The sequence below is a fragment of the Piliocolobus tephrosceles genome, chromosome 15, assembly GCF_002776525.5.
Source record: "Piliocolobus tephrosceles isolate RC106 chromosome 15, ASM277652v3, whole genome shotgun sequence".
NCBI lineage: Eukaryota > Metazoa > Chordata > Mammalia > Primates > Cercopithecidae > Piliocolobus > Piliocolobus tephrosceles.
In genome coordinates this window covers 26,828,154-26,849,525 of record NC_045448.1, presented here as the reverse complement: position 1 = coordinate 26,849,525, position 21,372 = coordinate 26,828,154, and the positions used below count along the sequence as shown (strand labels likewise).

The 21,372-nt window shown below is 51.4% G+C and overlaps 1 protein-coding gene across 3 annotated transcripts; it reads right to left on the bottom strand.

Moving 5' to 3' along the window:
- Window positions 1-4,870: 4,870 nt before the first annotated feature.
- Window positions 4,871-20,263, bottom strand: SLC35F6 (solute carrier family 35 member F6). Of its 3 annotated transcripts, XM_023230002.1 has the most exons (7): window positions 20,106-20,140; window positions 9,389-9,461; window positions 9,189-9,244; window positions 8,509-8,680; window positions 8,046-8,258; window positions 7,238-7,348; window positions 4,871-5,677 (listed from the first exon to the last, which is right to left on the bottom strand). In XM_023230002.1, the coding sequence occupies exons 4-7, from the start codon at window positions 8,669-8,671 to the stop codon at window positions 5,208-5,210; spliced, it is 957 nt and encodes a 318-aa protein (XP_023085770.1). In that variant the 5' UTR covers window positions 8,672-8,680; window positions 9,189-9,244; window positions 9,389-9,461; window positions 20,106-20,140; the 3' UTR covers window positions 4,871-5,207. The 3 variants fall into 3 exon arrangements, with proteins under 3 accessions (XP_023085770.1, XP_023085769.1, XP_023085771.1); XM_023230001.1 differs by lacking the exon at window positions 9,189-9,244 and having other exon boundaries at window positions 20,106-20,263; XM_023230003.1 differs by lacking the exons at window positions 8,046-8,258; window positions 9,189-9,244 and having other exon boundaries at window positions 20,106-20,250.
- Window positions 20,264-21,372: the final 1,109 nt, after the last annotated feature.

Below are 21,372 nucleotides of genomic sequence, written 5' to 3'. Positions count from 1 at the left end.
TCTCAAAAAAAAAAAAAAAAAAAAAAAGGGACAAATACTGTATGAGGTACCTGCAATAGTTGAACTCAGAGACAGAAAGTAAAATGGTGGTTGCCAGTGAGTGGGGAAGGAATGGGGAGTTAGTATTTAATAGGTGGAGAGTTTTAGTTTGAGAAGATGAAAAATTCTGGATATGGATGGTGGTGATGGTTGCACAACACTATGAATGTGCTTAATGCCACTAACTGTACACTTAAAACTGGTTAAAATGGTAAATTCTATGTTTTGTGCGTGTGTATATATACATATACACACACACATATGTTTCCCCCCACACCCCAACAGGGTCTTGCACTATTGCCTAGGCTGGAGTATAGTGGTGCAGTCACAGCTTACTGCAGCCTTGAACTGCTGGACTCATGCAGTCCTCCCACTTCAGCCTCCTGAGTAGCTGGGACTAATAGGAATGCACCATCACGCTTGGCTAATTTTTTAAAAAATATTTTGTAGGCTGGGTCCAGTGGCTCAGGTCTGTTATCCCAGCACTTTGGGAGGCTGAGGTAGGTGGATCACTTGTGGTCAGGAGTTGAGGTCAGAGACCAGTCTGGCCAACATGGTGAGATCCTATCTCTACTAAAAATACAAAAATTAGCCGGGCGTGGTGGTGTGTGACTGTAGACCCAGCTACTCGGGGGGCTGAAGCAGGAGAATCGCTTGAACCCAGGAGGAGGAGGTTGCAGGGAGCCAAGATCATGCCATTGCATCCCAGCCTGGGCAACAGAGCGAGACTGTGTCTCTGAAAATAAAAAAAAAAAATAAGTCTCCCAAGTGCCCCGGTAACTCTGGCTTATCATATAGCCCTTATTATACAGTCATGTATCTATAATAAAGGCATTATATAGTTCCCATGCTTAACAATGGGGATATGCTCTGAGAAATGTATTGTTAGACGACTTTGTCATTGTGCAGTCATAAAGTATACTTACACAAACCTAGGTGGTATAGTGTACTCACACCTTGGCTATATGGTATAGCCTATTGCTCCTAGGCTACAAACCTGTGCAGCGTGTTCCTGTACTGAATACTGTACGCAACTGTAACGCAATGGTATTTGTGTATCTAAACATATCTAACCTAGAAAAGGTACAGTAAAAAACAGTATAAAAAATGGGCTGGGTGCACTGGCTCACCCCTGTAATCCTAACACTTTGGAAGGCCAAGGCAGGAGCATTGTTTGAGCCCGGTAGTTAGAGATCAGTCTGGGCAACGTGGTGAGACCTCATCTCCACAGGAAAAAAAAAAATTAGCTGGGCACAGTGGTGCATGCCTATAGTGCCAGCTACTTGGGAGGCTGAGGCAGGAGGATCGCTTGAGCCCAGGAGTTTAAGGCTACAGTGAGATAGGATCATACCACTGCACTCCAGTGAGAGCAACAGAGCAAGACTCTGTCTCTAAAAAGAAAAATTTTCTTCAATAATAAATTACCCTTAGCTTAATGTAACATTTTAACTTTATAAGCTTCTTAACTTTAAAATTTGACTCTTTTGTAGTAACACTTAGCTTAAAACACACACTGTGCAAGTATACAAAAACATTTTTTCTTTATATCTTTACGCTTTTCTTTTTCTTTTTTTTTTTTTTTTGAGACTGAGTCTCACTCTGTTGCCCAGGCTGGAGTGCAGTGGCACAATCTTGGTTCACTGCAAACTCCGCCTCCAAGGTTCAAGCGATTCCCCTGCCTCAGCCTCCCGAGTAGCTGAGATTACAGGCTTGTGCCACCATGTCCGGCTAATTTTTGTATGTTTAGTAGAGATGGGGTTTCACCATGCTGGCCAGGGTGGTCTCGAATTTCTGACCTCAGGTGACCAACCCACCTCAGCCTCCCAAAGTGCTGGGATTACAGGAGTGAGCCACCATGCCTGGCCTCTGGCTGCAGTATCTGTGGCAGAACGGGACAGGCAAGGACTGAGAACCAGGACATCTGGCTTTTGCCTGTAACTGGCTGTGTGACCCTTAGGAAGTTCTTTCTGCTTTTTGGGTTTCTTCATTTGAACAATGAATGGAAGACTAGGCAATTGGTATGCTTTTCAAACACTGGAGAGATTTTCCATACCAACATTCTAGAGGCTAGCTCCAGACACCCTCTTGTGCCCCTTCTCTTTCATGAAAAAAGTCCAATACTGCTGATATAGTTTGGATGTGTGTCCCCACCCAAATCTCATATTGAAATATAATCCCCAATCTTGGAGGTGGGGCCTAGTGGGAGGTGACTGGATCATGGGGGTGAATTTCTCATGAATGGTTTAACAGCATCCTCTTGGTACTGTCCTCTTGAAAGTGTTCTTGTGAGATCTGGTTGTTTAAAGTGTGTGGCACCTCCTCCCATGCCCCCTTGCTCCTACTCCGGCCACGTAAGATGTGTCTGCTTCCCCTTTGCCTTCCCCTATAACTGTAAGTTTCCTGAGGCCTCCCCAGAAGCAGATGCTGCTATGCTTCCTGGATAGCCTGCAGAACTGTGAGTCAATTAAACCTCTTTTCTTTATAAATTACCCAGTCTCAGGTATTTCTTTATAGCAATGCGAGAATGGATCAATACAATTGCCAATTTTCCTCTTTTTTAAAAAAAAAATAAAGCCAAAATAATGCTCTTAAGAACCCAGGTTTTAGACAAGGCAGCTGCAGTCTCTCCATCATCCTCACTGTCCATTTCCTTCTTCCAGGGACATACACTATGGCCCAGAGAAGCTCAGGGGACCCTGGGATTCAAAGCTGGTGGAATGGACCCTCCCTTCCCAGACAAGCTGTAATAACCTGCTGGAATCCCACACAACCTGAGGGCTTCACTTGTCAACAGCTCCCGTCCCTCAGAGGCTATTTTAAGGAAGCATTTGGTGTTTTATGACTGAGTTGCCCAGGAAAATGGTTTGAGTCTGCAATCAACTGTTGCAAGGAGCAGCACTGGAACAAAGGCTGCTCAGTTCCCTGTGGTTCCTGATGCCACCCCTTCTCTTCAGGATGGTTACCTAGAGGACAACAGTACATGAGGCTTCCAGCCCAGCTCTAGGAGATCCAACCCAAAGACCCCACAGAGACCCGCATGGGAGGTGGGGCCACAGGTCTGGTATGAGGCAAACCTAGGTTGGAATACTGGCTCCATGAAGAGGAAGTCACTTAACCTTCTCTGGGGCATGGTTTCTTCACCTGTTCCCACCTCTGAAGGCTGTTGTAAGACAGAATGAAAGTTAAGCAACTTAACGCAATGCCCAGGATACCAGAATTACTCTAAATGGTGGAATCCTGGGGATTCTGTCATCTTGAGGGTTCTCTAGGCAGGCAGGCTGCCAGGGGTGGGGCTGAAATCCAGATGTGCTCTAGGTCCCAGTCTGCTGCAGAATCATGTGGCTGCTGGACCTGAGGGTAGGAGACTCCATTTGCCAAACAACGTAGAACTTTGGGCCTCAGTTTCCTTGTCTTTAAAGTAGCAGGTAAAGAATCCATAAAAACAATTAACAAGGGCTGCCTGGAATTCGCCTGTAATCTCTCCCAGGCAGAGGAGGCCTCGGAGGTAGAGTGAGGGCAGGAAAACAAGGACAGGTCTCACTCTGTTGCCCAGGTGTGGTGGCTCAGGCCTGTAACCCCAGCACTTTGGGAGGCTGAGATGGGGGGATCGCTTGAGGCCAGGAGTTTGAGATCAGTCTGGGCAACACAGTGAGACCCATCTCTGCAAAAAAATAAAACAATAAACCAGGCATGGTGGTACACACTTGTTAGTCTTAGCTACTCAGGAGGCTGAGGCAGGAGGACTGATTGAGACCAGGAATTCAAGGCTGCAGTAAGCTGTGCCTGGGTGACAAAGCAGGACCCTGTCTCTTAAAAAAAAAAAAAAAAAAAAAGGCTGGGCTTGGTGGCTTCTGCCTGTAATCCCAGCACTTTGGGAGGCTGAGGCAGGTGGATCATGAGGTCAGGAGATCAAGACCATCCTGGCCAACACGGCAAAACCCCATCACTCCTAAGAAATGCAAAACATTAGCTGGGCCTGGTGGCATGTGCCTGTAGTCCCAGCTACTCAGGAGGCTGAGGTAGGGGAATTGCTTGAACCTGGGAGGGGGAGGTTGCAGTGAGCTGAAATCGCGCCACTGCATTCCAACCAGGCGACACGGCAAGACTCCGTCTCAAAAAGAAGAAGAAGAAGAAAAAAAAAAATAACCAGCACAGGAGGGCGGTGCTGTGGGCAGAGGGGTATTTCCAGTGGATGGGCTGTTACTGTTTTCTCAGGTTGTGAAGATCACAGGCCCATGGAATGCTGGGGCCAGAAGGCACTAAGTCCACAGCATCAACAATCTACTTCCCAGAGCGTTAACACCAAGGCCCGGAGCAACTGGGTAATGTGCTGGGAGCTACAGTGAGTTTGAGGCAGAGTCTGGGCTAAAACCCAGGTCTCCAGACAGGTTTAGGGAGGATCTTAGAAATTTCAGAAAACATAATGCTTAGTTCTGGCCAGGGGCGGTGGCTCACACCTGCAATCCCAGCACTTTGGGAGGCCGAGGCAGGTGGATCACCAGAGGTCAGGAGTTCGAGACCAACCTGGCCAACATGGTGAAACCCCGTCTCCACAAAAATACAAAAATTACCCAGGCGTGGTGGTGTGCACCTGTAATCCCAGCTACTTGGGAGTCTGCGGCAGGAGAATCATTTGAACCTGGGAGGCAGAAGTTGTAGTGAGCCGAGATCATGCCACTGCACTCCATCCTTGGAGACAGAGCGAGACTCTGTCTCAAAAAAAAAAAAAAAAAAGAAAGAAAATATAATGCTTAGTTCTGGTTTAAATTTGCTCACCGACTTTTCTTCTTTGGAGAATCAGATCTAGCTTATGACTCATAAACTAGGTAACTATGATAGTCTAGTTTATGATTCAGATACACTAGGGTGGTAAATTCCTACAATTCAACTTCATGATTTAGCTCTAGTGCTGTAGGAGGGGTCCAGAGAGCTGGGGTCTGTCACTGCACTCAGGCTTGTGGGGGCTGGGTAACACCACCCTGCAGGTGGTAGTGAGAAAAAGAGGACTTGGTGTTGTTATCTTCTGTGGCAGCAGCTGCCCTGGGGATTCTGTAGGGAGGGGACAGGGTGAGGCCTTGGGGACAGGGCACTCGGGGCCCACAAGCCTGTGTGGCCTCAGTCTCAGGGTGAAGGAGCACCCAGGTGGCAGTAGAAGCCTCCAGGGAACCTCAGCTGGCATCATTGATGGGAGTCCGGGTGCCACCCAGCAGTCTCTCCTGCTCGCTCTCCTCTGCCAGGGGCCGGCCCCGGGACAGGCGGCCCAGCAGCGGGCGGTGCAGCCCATTGTAGAGGGCAGTGCCTATAAGGAGTATGAGGAAGCCAAGGATCTGCAGTGCGTGGAAGGCCTCCCAGCCCAGTGCCAGGCTCAGTGCCCAGATGACAACAGTGCGCAAGCTGTCCAGCACCATGCGGGTGGTGGCGCTCAGTTCCTTGGTGACGCTGATGCCTGCGAAGTTGAAGAAGGCAATGCTACTGATGTTACCCAGCAGTGCCACAGCTATGAGTGGCTGCCGGCCCACCTGGCAGAAGGCGTCCAATGCATCCTCCAGCGTCCCACGAGGGTTTCCGCTGAAGGAGCCGGCGGGGATGTAGTACATGGGCACCAGCAGCAGGGAGAGGATCACAAAGCCAAAGAGGCCTGGGGAGTAGAGGAGACAGTTACACTCTCCACCTGCCCCCAGACCCCCAGCACAGCCCACCAGCTTGGCCTCCTCTGATCTTGGGTCAATCCCTCTCAGTGGTCCTCATGCCGGCTCCCTCCTTTCACATCCCTCAGCCTCTCATTGGGAGCTTGTGGCCTATTAGATGGGTTCTAGCTGTCCCTTCTCCACTTTCACTCAGGGTTTTTTTGACTGGATCACGAGCAAGAAATACATTTTATATTGTGACCCAGTACACATGTGCACAGGTTCATGGATACACATACACACACACACACACACACTCATAAAAACATAACTACCCTTACAGTATACAATGCTCTGATATTTAAAAATTCTATTCATTTAAAAAAAGAACTGCTAGCTGCAACTGACTACATTATTTTTACAAGTTTGGAAAACCACAGCTTTCTAGTTTAGTGTTACTGGTCTGTGACAAGGAGTTTGCGCCAGAAGGTAAGTCCATGCACTGCTTCACTCATTAAGTTCTCGCTAGAAAACAGAAATGAGTGGAAATAGACTGCACGCTCGTAGACATAGCTGATTCACATTCTGCCTAAGCCCTTCAGCTCACTGGGGGCCAGGCAAGAGCTGCTCCCCAACAGGCACTAGCCCCCAGGCCATTCTTTGAAAGCACAGCTCTATCTTGCTAATCTCATAATTTTGATAGTTACTTCCCTGCTCAAAAACTTTCAGTGATTCCTCCCTGCCTGTCATTTAAAGTCTAAATCTACTTGCTTGATGGTAAAGTTCTCTAATAACATGACCCTGACCTACTTAATTCCTGATTATTTCCCCAACATCAAACCGATACTGCACTCAAATTATTATTTTTTTTTGAGAGGGAGTCTCACTCTGTTGCCCGGGCTGGGTGCAGTGGCATGATCTTGGCTTGCTGCAGCCTCTGCTCCCCTAGTTTAAGTGATTTCTCCTGTCTCAGTCTCCTGAGTAGCTGGGACTACAGACATGCGCCACCACACCGAGCTAATTTTTGGATTTTTTGTAGAGACGGGGTTTTGCCATGTTGGGCAGGCTGGTTTCAAACTCCTGACCTCAGATGATCCACCTGCTTTGGCCTCCCAAAGTGCTGGGATTACAGGCATGAGCCACTGCACCCAGCTACACTCAAATTATTCCTCACTGGTTTTCAAATTCATGTCCAGCCCCCTGCGCCTTTGCTCTGGAGTTGCTCCTACTACTGCCTGTTGAAATTTGCAGCTTGAATGCCACCCTCCCTGTCCTGAGAGACTCAGATAGGCATGGCCAATGAGACATCAGTTGAGCACAAGTCCAAGCTTGAATTCACTGACTGCCCTTTCTTCCTGCTGGTCACCTCCTCTGAAGGGCTTGCATCTCATTCATCTCTATCCTTGGTCTCCTCTAGCTCCTGGCACAGCAGGTGTCAGAAGATTTGTCAAAACACATCTGGAAGGCAATGGGGGGCAGGAAGTTCACCCCACCCCCCCAAGTGAACCCTGGCTCAGCTCCCCACGCTCCCTTCCACCCCACTCCTTCCAGGCCCCTGTGCCCACACACACCCTCAGTGCCAACTGCCCGCAGTGGGTGCACATTGTGTTTGTAGACGAACTTCTCCTCCAGCACCATCTGGATGGCGACGATGATCTGCGCCATGATGATCAACAGGTCCCCTGTGGGGAAGAAGGGACCCAGATGAGAACACGGCTGCACTGGGGCTGGGGGTCAGGACAGCATGGCCACAGGGACACAACATGCCAGCCCCTGATAGTTGTGCAGGGCCCCCTATAGTTCACAGGCACAGTCACTACTGCCTGTCCCTGATTCCCCGGTCCCTGAGGGGCAGGCCTGCAGTGCCAGGCTGAGGCCCCAGAGGCCTGCCTGTGTCTAAGAGCTGCCCCACGGGGTAAGACATAGGTCTTTCAAGAAGCAACAGGCTTTGAGACAGACATTTCTTGGCTGATCCCGACTCTAAGTGACCCAGGACAGTCACTTCACTGTAAAATCGGCTGTGATGCATCCCTTCGGGGCCTGTGGGAGTCACTGTGATGATGAACACACAGTGCTCAGCACCAGGCTCCGCACTTGGTAAGCACCCATTCCTTTCCACTCCCAAATCCCGTAGTTTGTATGTCTGCATCTATATCAAAGGACAAGCCAGCCCCTCGCCCTGCCCGGCCTGCCACTCATCCTTGGTGGAGCCACATCCCTTTGCAGTCTTTGCTACATTCTATCCATCACCTCCAGAACTACCCGCCTCACCCAGGGCTTGGCATATGGCACATGGCAGAGCTTGTATGAGTCTATACTGGGCTCCCAAGGAGGACAGGGCAAGATAGGGCAGCCCCGTGTCCCTGCCTCTGGCCGCACCTGTGATCACTTCGCTGAGCTTGTGCTGACTGTCGTGCTTGCTCAGGAGGTCAGCCAGGCCCACGACCACCAGCCCCGCAATGGTGGCTAGGATGCCCAGCCACTGGCTCAGCACCAGCCTCCGGCCCAGGAAGGCCACCGAGAACAGGCCAGTGAATATGATCACTGCACCCCGCAGCATCTGGAAGCTGGAGGCACTGGTCATGTTCAGAGCTAGGAAAGGAGAAATGAATGCCAGTTAGCTTCCCAAGACGAAGGTCATCTGTTACTAAGGGGTCTTCAGGGATGGAGACATGCCAAGCTCGTAGTAAGTGCTCGCTCAGTCCTGCCTGCATGCCTGAGCGTGTGAAGTCTGGGGGAATGGTGGGATGAAGCGGAGGCGGGTGGGATGGGGCTGTTCCCCCAGTAGCCCCTTCAGCCACAGCCTCCACTGAGCCCTTCTCAGCCTGGCCTGGTTACTCACCCACATACATGAGGCTGGTCCCTGTCATGTCACAGAGCGCTGGGGGCAGGAAAAGAAGAGGGTTGAAGGGCTGCTGGGGGTCTACGCTGGAGTCTGATTGCCCTGTGGCTCTGCACCGGAGGAGGTAGAAGGCAGCCAGGCAGGAGAATTCTCCCAGGAACATGCCCACTGCCTGCAGGGATGAAAACCCGAGGACTTCAGAGCTGGAAGGGGCCTTGGGGATCATCTTTAACTATTTTTTTTTCTTATGAAAACTTCTGTCAAACAGGAGCTTACCCAGAACCCCAATATGTACCACAGACAAATGCAGAGCTGCCATGGAGGCCAGAGACAGCCTCCTACGTCTGCCCCAAAGCCCTCATACATCCTGATGAACCCTAAGGCTGCGCAGAGCCCTTTCTGAAAACCATCCATCTAGGCCAACCCCTAGTCAAATCGCAGGTGGAGAAACCTAGACCCAAGAGAGGCTCAAAGACTTATGTAAGGCCACAAAGAGGTAGAGCTGGGGCTGACATTTGAGTCTCCCGATTCTCAGTTCAACAAATAGTGTCTTCCATTTATGGTGTCTGCCCTGTCCCAAATGGTGTCTGGGCTCCCAGTGGATACAGAGCCGACTTGTCACTAGGGTTGATGTTTTCCACGTGTCCTGACTTGGGTGTGGTGAGGACATGACCACTTGCCAGGACTTTCGCAGAGGATGGTGCTCTTTGCCCTCTTCTAGACCTTGGATTCTGCTCTGGGGAGGGAGAGAGAGAAGTGGATGGCTCTTCGGGAGCAGAAGAAGTCTCCACTCATAGGTCAGGAAACACCCTGGCCTCATGGCGGGGGCGCCTGGTCTGAGGCCCGGGAGACAGGAGGTAGGAGGGACAGGGCCAGATACCTGGAGGAAGGGATGCTGGAAGCTGTGCTCCTTGCTCCCTCTGCAGCCCTCAGCCACGAAATTATCCGCCCATCTGTGGAGAGAGAGGGAAGGTCAGACCTTGGCAGCATCGTGCCCTGGTTCTAGCGAAGAGGCTCACACCTCTCAATGTCAAGAGGCCCAGACCTGGGTGACTCGGCCCCGGAGTAGGGCTCCCTCTCAAAGGGGCCAGTCTTCACCTCAAGTAGTTGTAACTTGGCATTTCCTCAAGTTACTGTGTCTGTGCCTCTGTAATGCATAGAAATCACAGATACTCTCATGATCACATTATAGTCATTGTATATATCATGAGGTATCATTTACACTCATCACTCATGAAAATTACAGTAGTCAGACCCACTTATAACTTAATGTAGTAGAAAACATTTCTATATAGCTGGGCACAGTGGCTCACACCTGTAATCCCAGCACTTTGGGAGGCTGAGGTGGGTGACTCACTTGAGGTCAGGCATTCGAGACCAGCCTGGCCAACATGGTGAAACCCCGTTTCTACTAAAAATACAAAAATTAGCCGTGCATGGTGGTGCAAGCCTGTAATCCCAGCTACTCAGGAGGCATGAGACTCACTTGAACCTGGGGGGCAGAGGCTGCAGTGAGCCGAGATTGCACTACTGCACTCCAGCCTGGACGATGGAGCAAGATCTTGTCTCAAAAAAAAGGAAAAAAAAGCATATTTATATATATTACTATATCACAAATTTGCTTTTTTAAGTGTTTGATAACTGTATTTCAATTTAATTGACTTCTTTTGTAATCCTTGGTCTTTTTTTTTTTTTTTTTCCCACGGAGTCTGACTGTTGCCCAGGCTGGAGTGCAGTGGCAAGATCTTGGCTCACTGCAAGCTCCACCTCCCGGGTTTATGCCATTCTCTTGCCTCAGCCTCCCAAGCAGCTGGGACTACAGGCGCCCACCACCACGCCTGGCTAATTTTTTTTATTTTTTTATTTTTAGTAGAGACTGTTTTGCCATGTTAGCCAGGATGGTCTCGATCTTCTGACCTCGTGATCTGCTCTCCTTGGCCTCCCAAAGTGCTGGGATTACAGGCGTGAGCCATCGCGCCTGGTTCAATGCTTGGTGTTTTTATTTACACGTTTTAAACCTTAACTGTAAGAAGAGGTCCATAGGCTGTGCCAGACTGTCAAAGAGTCCCATGGCATGAAAAATATCAAGAACCTCTGGTCTACACGAGTATGTGGGCCCTGGGAAATGACCACCTAATATAGACCACCTGCTTACCTTCAAAGAGCCTGAATGGTTTGGAAGATCTTTCTAATGCTGACTTTTAAGCAGGTGGCAAAGACATCACACTCATGGTGTGACCTCCCAGTCAGCACCTGGCAGATGGTGATGACTGATTATGACATACTTCCCCAGTGAGCCTAGACACAAGCCCAGAATCCTTTGTGGCATAGTGCTTTGGGCAGCTTAACCACCAATCACTCTGAACTGTCTGCCATCTGTGCGTGAAAAGTCTCTGTCTTGAATTTCATCTTTGCTGGGCTTGGTTAGGTCTGTGGAGTCTTGTCTAATCTTTCATTTGAAAGCCCTTTAGGTATCTGGGGACTTACTGACCTTCTTCTGAATCTTCTCATCTCCTGGCTAAACAGCTCCAGCCTCTCCTAACCTTTCACCCCTGGTCACTGACTTCTGGAAGTACTCTGGTGTACCCAGGCCCAGAGCCAAGAGCATGTGATCTGGCCCAGACTGAGGCCAGCAAGGCGTTCCCCTCCCTCATGTTGATGCCCTGGGTTCGTTGACACAGCTCCAAATGCATCAGTCACATCACATGCTGACTCAAGTCAACACAGACCCAGAGCTGTTTCCTGTGGGCCACTGACCTGCTCCTACTGCAGCATACCCTGCGTAGGCAGTGGATGTCTCTAAAGTGCAAGACTCGGGGCTTCTTTTTATTAAATGTCTTTCCTTGAAATGTCTTTCCAGGGCAGTCAGATTGCAGTGCACAGCCCTGCACTGCCATTGGCTCATCTCTGTAGCGAGCCTCAGCTCCCAAAGGGCAGGGGAGTCCTCTGGTTCCTGTACCTCCCCCGCAGTGCCCCAGAGCATGTGCCACTGGTTGTGCCGCAGTTAGGGTCTAAGTTTGACAAAGTCCCTGTGCAGCTTTGGCTTCTCTATATGCCTCTAAGTTTGAGGAAGAAAACAGAGCTATGGCAAACCTATTCCACAGTGAGAGACCCCACCAGCTCCTGGAGATGTGGGGAAAGAGCGGTAGTTAAGACTGCTTGTGGTTCTTAGGAATGGTGGGGGCAAAGGAGAGTTGAAGGGAGAAGTTCGGATAGAACTGGTTAGAAGGCAGAGAGAAACCGGGAGCCTGGCAAGGCTTGGGGACCAGGCTGTAACCAGTCCCAGTACCAGTGGGGCAAAGAAATCAGGGAGTTTGGGAGCAGGGGAAGCCTCCACCCCAGGTCAGGAAAACATCTGACCTCATGGGCTGGAGTCTCATTTCTTTCTCTTTTTTTTTTAGAGAGAGGGTCTCACTATGTTGCCCAGGCTGGTCTGCACAAATCATTTACAGGCATGAGCCACTGCACCCATGGTGCCTAATTTCTGCCTGATTTGCTGTTGGCTCTTGGATCCCTGGCCAGGACAGCACATGGAACATGGGTAAAGGCCACAGACCCATCAGGGCTGCTCTCGAACCCAGTCTTGCTTTTGCAGAAAGAGCCGCCTGAGAAGGCTTGCATGGGGCAACTGAGTGAAACAGAGGCAAAGCAAGGAAGAGAGAAGAGGTCGAGCCTCACCAAGGGCACAGAGCCAACTGCCCAGAGCAAGTGAAGTCAGAGAGATGGGAATCCCCAGGCCAGGAGCCAAGGCTCCTCTAAGACGGACAAGGGAGCTATTGCCAGGTCCATGAAGGTCGACCAGAAGCTTCAGGCAAGGATTATTATTATTATTATTATTATTTATTTATTTTATTATTATTTTTGTCTGCAGGGGGCAGGTATGGAAGCTGCTTCCTCATCCTGGTACCACACCCAGACCACAGACTGGTAGGCTCAAGAAGTCCTCCCTGATCTGGCAGTGGGGTCACCACCCAGAACTCATGCTGGGCTACTGCCTGAGTCACTTATAGTAATGACAACTCACACACCCAGCACATTCTGGTTCCTCATTTACTGTCATCTGAGAGAGCTCAGCACCCAGCTGCTTCCACATCTCTCAGTCCCCTGCTCCTGGCACGTTACTCTACCGAAGCTCAACATTTTTTGCAGAATGAATGAGACTTCCAGATCCCTCCCAGCAAACAGGCCAGGTAGTGCAGTGCAGAGGCCACGTTTCCATAAGTCCTACTTTCCACCTGAGTCTGAGGGCCCCCTGCTGGTAGAACGAGCTGGTCCACAGGGGAAACCCCCTTGGGGCCTATCCTTCCCCAAAATTGGGGCGTTTCTTGGGGAGCTGACTGTAGGGCTGGTGCTGAGCTCCCCACCTCCCACAAGTGTTATCTTCGCTTTCTCCACAGGCAGCTCTGCCTAGACAGGCCTGGCTGGCAGCGCTCCCGGCTGGGGAAACGGAATCTCTTTGTATCTGAGGGCCTGGGGCAGGCTGACAGCCCAAGGGATTGGGTGTCAGCAGCATGGGATGCCTTGCCCAGCCTGAGATGCTCAGGCCTGCAGGTACCTTGGGGCAGAAAACCAGGCTTCTCATCCTGGCTTGGAGACAGGCTTCAACTCAAGGTGCAGAATCAGAAAGACCCCAGCCTCACAGGCTAGAACAAAAATGCAGCCCCAGTGTGCCTGGGGATGACAGCAGTGACCCCTAAGGTGGACAGCATTTTGCTGTCAGTCCTTCACAATGTTTGCTTTTTGTTGTCTTTTGTTTTTGTTCTTGTTTTTTTTTTTGAAACGGAGCCTCCCTCTGTCACCTAGGCTGGAGTGTAGCAACGTGATCTTGGCTCACTACAACCTCTGCTTTCCAGGTTCAAGCGATTCTCCTGCCTTAGCCTCCTAAGTAGCTGGGATTATGGGCACCCACCACCATGCCCAGCTAATTTTTATATTTTTTGTAGAGACGGAGTTTCATCATGTTGGCCAGGTTGGTCTCGAACTCCTGACCTCAAGTGATCCACCCACATCGATCTCCTAAAGTGATGGGATTACAGGTATGAGCCACTGCGTCCGGCCAACAACGTTTGTCTTTTTGTTTTGTTTTTTCAGACAGGGTCACGGCTCGCTACAGCCTCAGCCTCCCAAGGCTCAAGTGATCCTCCCACCTCAGTCTCCTGAGTAGCTGGCACTACAGGCATGGGCCACCATGCTCGGCTAATTTTTGTATTTTCTGTAAAGATGGGGCCTTGTTATGTTGCCCAGGATGGTCTCGAACTCCTGGCCTCAAGAGATCTACCTGCCTCAGCCTCCCAAAGTGCTGGGATTACAGGTGTGAGCCACTGCGCCCAGCTCATGTTTCCTTAAATGCACAATTCATAGGACACTCCATTAAGCCTTACAACAAGGATCCTCATTTTAGATGAGGACTCTGAGGCTTAAGGCAGATCCAGGGTCAAACCTTGCTTGAATTTATGCTCAGAAAAAGCAAAATACAGAGAAAACCCAGAGTTTTAAGTCCCATAGGCTGGACAAGTTACAGGGATAATCTTATCAACACTGACAAACTGTCAGAAGCAATACATGATATAAGGGTACATACATGACCTGGCACATGGCAGGTATTCAGCAAAACTCATTTTCTGCCCCTTCTCCTTTCCCTTCATTGAACAGAAGCCGTCTCCCCCTTGTTGGGGTCAGTGTGGCCCCAGCTCTGCTTCAGCCTGAAAGCTACTGGAAAAACATCTGGAACCTGTCCTGCTGGCTGAGGCAGAGGTGGCTGGAGGGGCCTTAGGCCATTGTCCCTGCAGTTCACAGAGCCACAATGCTGAAACAGAAGAAACTCAGCCATCAGCTGAATGGAACTCCTTATTTGACAGACAGGAACCCAGGCGCCAGAGAGGGCTCCAGGGGCCCACAGCTCCTCAGGTGTTGAGACAGGGCCAGTACCCTGGAAGCTTAGCAGACAGTCATGCGCCCCCTCCCTGATGCTCTGAAGCTCTCCTCTGAGTTCCTGCTCCCCCAGCTGGTGGGAGGAGAGGGGCAGCCCAGTAGATGGGCCTGTCTTCTCCGCAGACACTGCATTCTAGGGGAGATGACCTCCGGGGCAGGAGGCCCGAAGGGCCCTCGCAGCAACAAGCTGAGGCCCTCCTTTCGGCAGGCAGGCGGGGGAGTGGGCTCTCTGTGCTGGGTGGTGAGTCACTCCCTAGTTTGGCCAGGCCCAAACTCAAAGCTCAGCATTCTGAGAGGTGTGCACGTCCACGTGAGCGGGGGTGGAGAACAGACTGAGGAAGTGGCGACAGGGCTGGCTTGGGCAGATTAGCTGTGGCCATTCCCACAGAATCTCTGCCACTTCCTCTTGTGTCCCCAGCTTGTCAAGTCCAGTGAGTCCCCTTCTTTCTCCTGCCTGGGACCTACAAAAGGGCCAAGGCTTCTCTACTCTCTGGGGTGCCACAGCAGGTGGCCCTGGCTCCTGAGGTGACAATGATGAGCCCTCTCATCTCTATGGACTAGAAAACTTTCCTGCATGCCTGTAATCCCAATACTTTGGGAGGCTGAGGCAGGTGGATTGCTTCAGCCCAGGAGTTTGAGACCAGCCTGGGAAACATGGCAAGATGCTGTCTCTACAAAAAATACAAAAATTAGGTGGGCATGGTGGCAGGTGTCTGTGGTCCCATTGACTTGGGAGGCTGAGGTGGGAGGATGGCTCAAGGCTGCAGTAAGCTGAGATGGCACCACTGCACTCCAGCCTGGGCAACAGAGAGAGACTGTGTCTTTTAAAAAAAAAAAAAGAAAAGGCTGGGCGCAGTGGCTTACGCCTGTAATCCCAGCACTTTGGGAGGCCGAGATGGGCGAGGTCATGAGATCGAGATCATCCTGGCTAATACAGTGAAACCCTGTCTCTACTAAAAAAATACAAAAAAATTATCCAGGCATGATGGTGGGTGCCTGTAGTCCCAGTTACTTGGGAGGCTGAGGCAGGAGAATGCGTGCACCCGGGAGGCGGAGCCTGCAGTGAGCTGAGATCACACCAATGCACTCCAGCCTGGGTGACAGAGCAAGATTGTCTCAAAAAAAAAAAAAAAAGGAAACCTTCCTCAGTAGATCTTCAGTGTCCGGGAAGAAGGCAGGGCAGGGATCACCAAGTCCATTTTACAGATGAGGAAACTGAGGCTCAGAGAGGTCCGGTGGCTCATCTATTGCCCAGCTCCCAAGCCTTATGCACTTCCCACTCTACTACACTATCCTCCTGAGTTACGACTTCCTCAAGCTGGCCCAACAACCCCTTTGAAGCAATTATCCCATGCCAGTTCATGGAACCAAAGGGTGGTGGGGGCAGCTGCCAAGGGCAAATATTGGAGCTGGCAAAGAAAAGACACAGAAGAAAAGCGAACGCTTCTTCTCTAGTAGAGGCCTAGTGGTTTCTAGGCTTCCTGCCACTTCCTTGGCAGGGTCCCTGGCCTGGGCATGAAGGGAAGTCAGGCTCATATCCCTGCCTGGCTGGGAGGGCCCTACAGCCTGCAGAACTTAGGAGGGGAGCTGAGCTTTACTTAGTGGGCATCTACTAGACCCTGGCTCTATTAATTAATTAATTAATTACTATTATTTGTAGAGAACAAGGTCTCCCTATGCTGTCCAGGCTGATCTTGAACTCCTGGGCTCAAATGATCATCCCACCTCAGCCTCCCAAAGTGCTGGGATTACAGGCTGGAGCCACAGTGCTCAGCTGACCCCGGTTCTTCATATGTAGAACCTCAGTTGGAATCAGGAGACTGGGGCTCTGAAATGAGTACCTGAGGATAGGCACTGGCTCAGGCAGGCAGAAATGGCTTGGCCTAAAGAAGGTGATTGACAGAAGGTGCTAGTGAGGAGGTTTTGAGAAAAAAGCCAGGGAAAGAAGCCACTTCACAGGGAAGGGCCCCCTGCCAGGACCCAGGGATGGGGCCACAGGGCCAGCATGGCTGGTGGCAGTCTCCCAAAGCCTGCTGAGCGTGCAGAGAGGAAAGCTGACCTGCGGCCCCAGCACAGCAGGCAGCACGTGCTCAGATGTGCTTCCTCATCCACTGCCTTTCATCCTCCCAAGAACCTGGGAAAGGAAACATCATGCTCTTGTCACAGGCCAAGAAACTGCCAGAGACAACCATAGGCTGTCAGTCTGAACCTTGAGTGGCCTGAGCTCCAGCGGGAGGACAAGTAGGCTGGTGACAGCAGGGTCTCCAGTCCGGCTGAGAGGCTTGACGCCCAGTCCTGGAGAGAGGACACATCAAAGGCTGGGAGGGCAGATGCCACTTACAGGTTTACAACTTCCACAAGCACAGGCTTGTCTGTCCTGTCCTGGGGAGCTGTGAGAGGAAACCCCCAGGAAGGAGGGACTTTGGGGTATCACAGTCATAAAAGAACAGGACTTAAAGTGCTGAGGCCTGGGTTCCAGCCTTCATTCAGACACCAAACAGTTGAATCACAGAAAGAAACTTCTCCTAGGGCCTCCTTTGTAAATTGTGGGGATTAGACTGGATGATTTATCTGCTTTTAACAACTCTAAATGCCCCCAAAATGACCGGAGAAGTCCCCAACCACACCCTCCAGTGGTGGTTAAGAGCATGGATGCTAGAGCCAGACCATGCTGGCTCAACTATAAACTCTGCCACTTAGTAGCTAAGTTGAACTTGGGCAAGGAATTTAATCATTTCCTACCTCAGTTTCCTTATACAGGAATATCAGCCCCTAGCTCTGTCTGATAGGGCGGTTATGAGAATTCCCGGAGTTCACGCATGAAAGGGTAGAGCAGAGTCTGGGGCATGCGAGGTGCTCTTTGTGCATGAGATGCTTCTGCTAGTTGTCAGTACATGCTTGTCTGTCTGTGCCTGCTGGAAACCATGGGTCAACAATGTGATTTCTTTTCTTTTTTTTTTTTTTTTTTTGAGACTGAGTCTCACTCTGTCACCCAGGCTAGAGTGCAGTGGTGCAATCTGGGCTCATTGCAACCTCCGCCTCCCAGGTTCAAGCAATTCTCCTTTCTCAGCCTCCCAAGTAGCTGGGACAGGTCACACTATCATGTCCAGCTAATTTTTAGTAGAGATGGGGTTTCACCATATTGGTCAGGCTGATCTCAAACTCCTGACCTTAAGTGATCCATACGCTTCTGCCTCCCAAAGTGCTGGGTGACAGGCGTAAGCCACTGTGCTCGGCCAGAAATGTGATTTCAAATCCATACTTCACATTGGGGTGTACGCAGCTGCTCCCACGTGCTCTTTCTCCCTAAGAGTATCCTTCTCGTGGTTTGACCTTAGAAGACTGTTTAGGGTCCAAATTGGGGGCCCGTCTTGGGGTGGGAGGATCCTGAGAGGCCCCACACCAGCTGTCAGGCAGGGGACAGGACCAAAAGTTGGGTCTGTCACCTGGGAGCCTTTTTCCTGACTCTCAGGCAGCCTCTAAGGGCGATGCCTTCTGGGATTGAGGATCTCTAAGTTTCCTACCTGACTGGTTTGGAGTTCTCTAAGGAAGGAGGTGAGTCAGCACAGTTTACTCCAGCAGTAACTGGCAATCTGGATTCTCCTTAGGGGCAACAGCCCTGGTGGACTTACAGCCACTCTCTAAGCACTTCACAGAGGCCTTGGCTGGCATGACAGAACAGAAGACTTGCTTTGCTGCGTTCAGATCCTGAGATGGGAACCCTCAGGCTGGGGCCTCTGAACAGCTAAGGACTCAGCATGAGGAGTGATTCCCAGGAGGATGCAGGGCCTGGAAGCCAGCAGTTCTCCACAAGGCACAGCTGGCCAGAGGTGAACCAGAGGAACAGGTGGGGCCCACCCAGGGCTCCAGTGACTGTGCCCACCGTTTGGGGAAGGGAGAACACTGTGACTGCTGTGTGGGTACATATGTGTCTGCTTCACCTCAGATTCCAAGCATCTCAAAGGTAGGGATCACCTCTTGGTCACTTCTGTCCCCTTCCCTCACATACCCTAGGTACCTTATACATGCCTGATGAGGCACTTTTCATACCACTGATGGAGTTTGCTAGGTATAAATGCCTCAGAAATGAATAAGAAATGGCCATTTCCCTTTAAAAGGCTGACAGTTTCTAGAAAACCCAGGGGACCTGGAACACCACTTTCAGAGTGGAAAAGCTCCTAAGAAGCTTTTCCACACCACACCAATCCCACCGCGCTCTGGAGCCTGACAGGGCCCAGGTGGACATGAGGTCTAACTTGGAGAGGGCCACTGTCCACTGTTCTCCATGGTATCATTTCAGACAAAGGCCACTGGGCACTGCAGCTCTTATGGTGAAAAGGAGGGGCCGGGCATGGTGGCTTACACCTGTAATCCCAGCACTTTGGGAGGCTGAGGCGGCAAATCACCTGGGGTCAGGAGTTCAAGACCAGCCTGACCAACATGGATAAACCCAGTCTCTACTAAAACTACAAAATTAGCCAGACGTGGTGGTGCATGCCTGTAATCTCAGCTACTCAGGAGGCTAAGGCAGGAGAATCGCTTGAACCCAGAAAGTGGAGGTTGCAGTGAGCCGAGATCGTGCCATTGCACTCTAGCCTGGGCAACAAGAAAAGGAGGGGCAGGAAGGCCCTGCCCTGAGATGGAGACAGAGAGAGACAAAGAACTGTCATCCTGCCCACAGCAGAGGGGAGGTTAGGCCCTGTCCCTCAGTCTCATGACTGCCCTGGGTCCTTAGTCCCTGACCTCCTGGGAACTGTCCCCCTGTCTCACCCCTATACATCAGAGCTGAACTGCCACTTGCCATCTCTGAGTTAATGGCACTTCTCTTCTCCCAGGCAGAAACCCTGGAGTGATCTTTGTTTCTTGCTCATGTGGTTAAGGCCTGTGGCCATTCAGCATCTGGTCTCTCCCACCAGTTGTCCCTTCCTTTCTCTTCTCACTGCCACCTCCTAGTTCCCCTCATCTGCTATGCAGCAGCCTTGGAGTGGTTTTTCCTGCACCAAACGACTCTTCATGTCATCGACTGAATCATATCACTTTCAACATGTCATTCCCCAGCTCAAAAGCACTTTTCTGATTATGGGAGAAAATCTAGCCTGGGCATTTGATGCTGGTTACAGTCGACTTTGATCTGGCCTTTCCGTAGACTTTCCTTGGCTTAAAGTCTCAGCCACATTCCGAAATCCCACCTAAGCTTCAAGGCGCAGCTCTAACCCCTCATCCTTGCGGGGCCGTGGGGTACCTCCCTGTCTGCCGCTTGAGGCCTCCACGTTCACTGGGTCACTCGGCCTGCACAGCCACTACTGCAGCTCGTGTGTACAAGTCCTGGGGTCTCTCCCAGCTCATGGAGGGAGGTGCTCAGGCTTGGACGCCAGCACTGGAAGGGCCGCGGAAAAGAATCGGCAAACCCTCCTGTTAAAATGTGGAAACAGATGCGGAGGCTGTACAGCAAGTTAAAGCCGGGGCTCGGATCCCCCCGCACGGGGCGCAGCCCCGCTCCGCATTTCCCCGGGTCTCACATCCCTTGGGTGGTCATAAAGCGCGCGAACTGACTGGAGCAAGTGGGAAAGCAAGAGAAGCCGGGAGGGCAGGGCCGAGAAGGGGGAAGGCGTAGAACGAGCGCGGGGGTCGCCAGGGCCTGCATGCCCGTCAGGGCCCAGACTCACTTTGCCGAGAGCGTGTTGATGGAGCCGGTAACGAGCATGAGCCCGGCCAGGAACAGCTGGTACTTGGTCCAGGCCATGTCAGCGGACGCTGGGCCTCGGTGCAGTTAGCGGCACCCGGCCCCGTCACCCGGGGTCTACCGCGCGAGCGCTTCCGGGCCGGGCGTCACGTGACGCTTCCCTCTCGCCCCGCCCCCGGGGAGCGCGCCTGAGCCATGGTGCCCGCGCTCTGCGGAGTCGGCCTGGAGGGCTTTGGTGGCCACGCCTCGGCCCTAGCAAATCACGGCCCAGGTCTTCGTATTTTTTTTTTCTTCTCTTCCTCGCCCTCCCCCGCTATTTTGGGTTTCTTTTCTTTTTCTTTTTCTTTTTTTTGAGAAGGCTCACCCTGTCTCCCAGGATGGAGTGCAATGGTATGATCTCGGCTCACGGCAACCTCCGCCTCCTGGGTTCAAGCGATTCTCCTGCCTCAGCCTCCCGAGTAGCTCGGATTACAGGCGCCCGCCACCACGCCCAGCTAATTTTTTTGTATTTTTAATAGAGACAGGGCGTCACCATGTTGGCCAGGCTGGTCTCGAACTCCCGACCTCAGGTGATTCGCCCGCCTCGGCCTCCCAAAGTATTGGGATTACAGGCGTGAACCACCGCGTCTGGCCTTGGTTTCTTATTTTTGTCTTTGGGTCTTCCTATTTGTAAAAGGGGCGGATGGGACAGTGCAGTGAGGGTGCATCGTGGATATTACAGCATTTTGTGAATCGTTTTGAGAAGATGAGCTGGGCAGTGTCAGAAAGGAGCCCTGAAATGGGCCTGCCAGGAGTTCCTTGGGGACCCTGTAGAGAAGAGATTCCCACGCTGGACGTTTCCACGTCGGGGCGCCTCTCTGACACCGCCCACCTTGGGCACAGTTCATATCTTTCAGCAAAGTGGCGAAGGCATCTAGCTCCAGTTGCCCAGAAGACCATTTTATAGCTGAGGACAGTAAATTCAGAGAAGCAGAGTGATTTGCTTAAGAACCTGCTGGTGAGCAGTGGGGTAGGGATTTGCGCTTGGGTTCTCCAGTCTCCAAAAATCCGTGACTTCCGCATGGCCCCTGCACCAAGCCCTGCTTCACTGCTCCTTTGTGGACTTTCTGGTCGCAGCTCAGAGGCATCCAGGCAGAGAGACCATCCCTAGGTTTGTTTGAAGAGGACGTTGACAAAGAGTCAAACCCTAAAATATTTGAAGAGATTTATTCTAAGCCAAATATGAGTGACCATGGCCCGTGACACAGCCC

Coding starts and splice junctions, on each gene's coding strand:
- SLC35F6 (XM_023230001.1), bottom strand. CDS start 20,182: ATGGCCTGGACCAAGTACCAGCTGTTCCTGGCCGGGCTCATGCTCGTT. Junction 8,681..9,388: donor TCCAGCATCCCTTCCTCCAG/GTATCTGGCCCT, acceptor TCATCCCTGCAG/GCAGTGGGCATGTTCCTGGG. Junction 8,259..8,508: donor GACCAGCCTCATGTATGTGG/GTGAGTAACCAG, acceptor CTCCTTTCCTAG/CTCTGAACATGACCAGTGCC.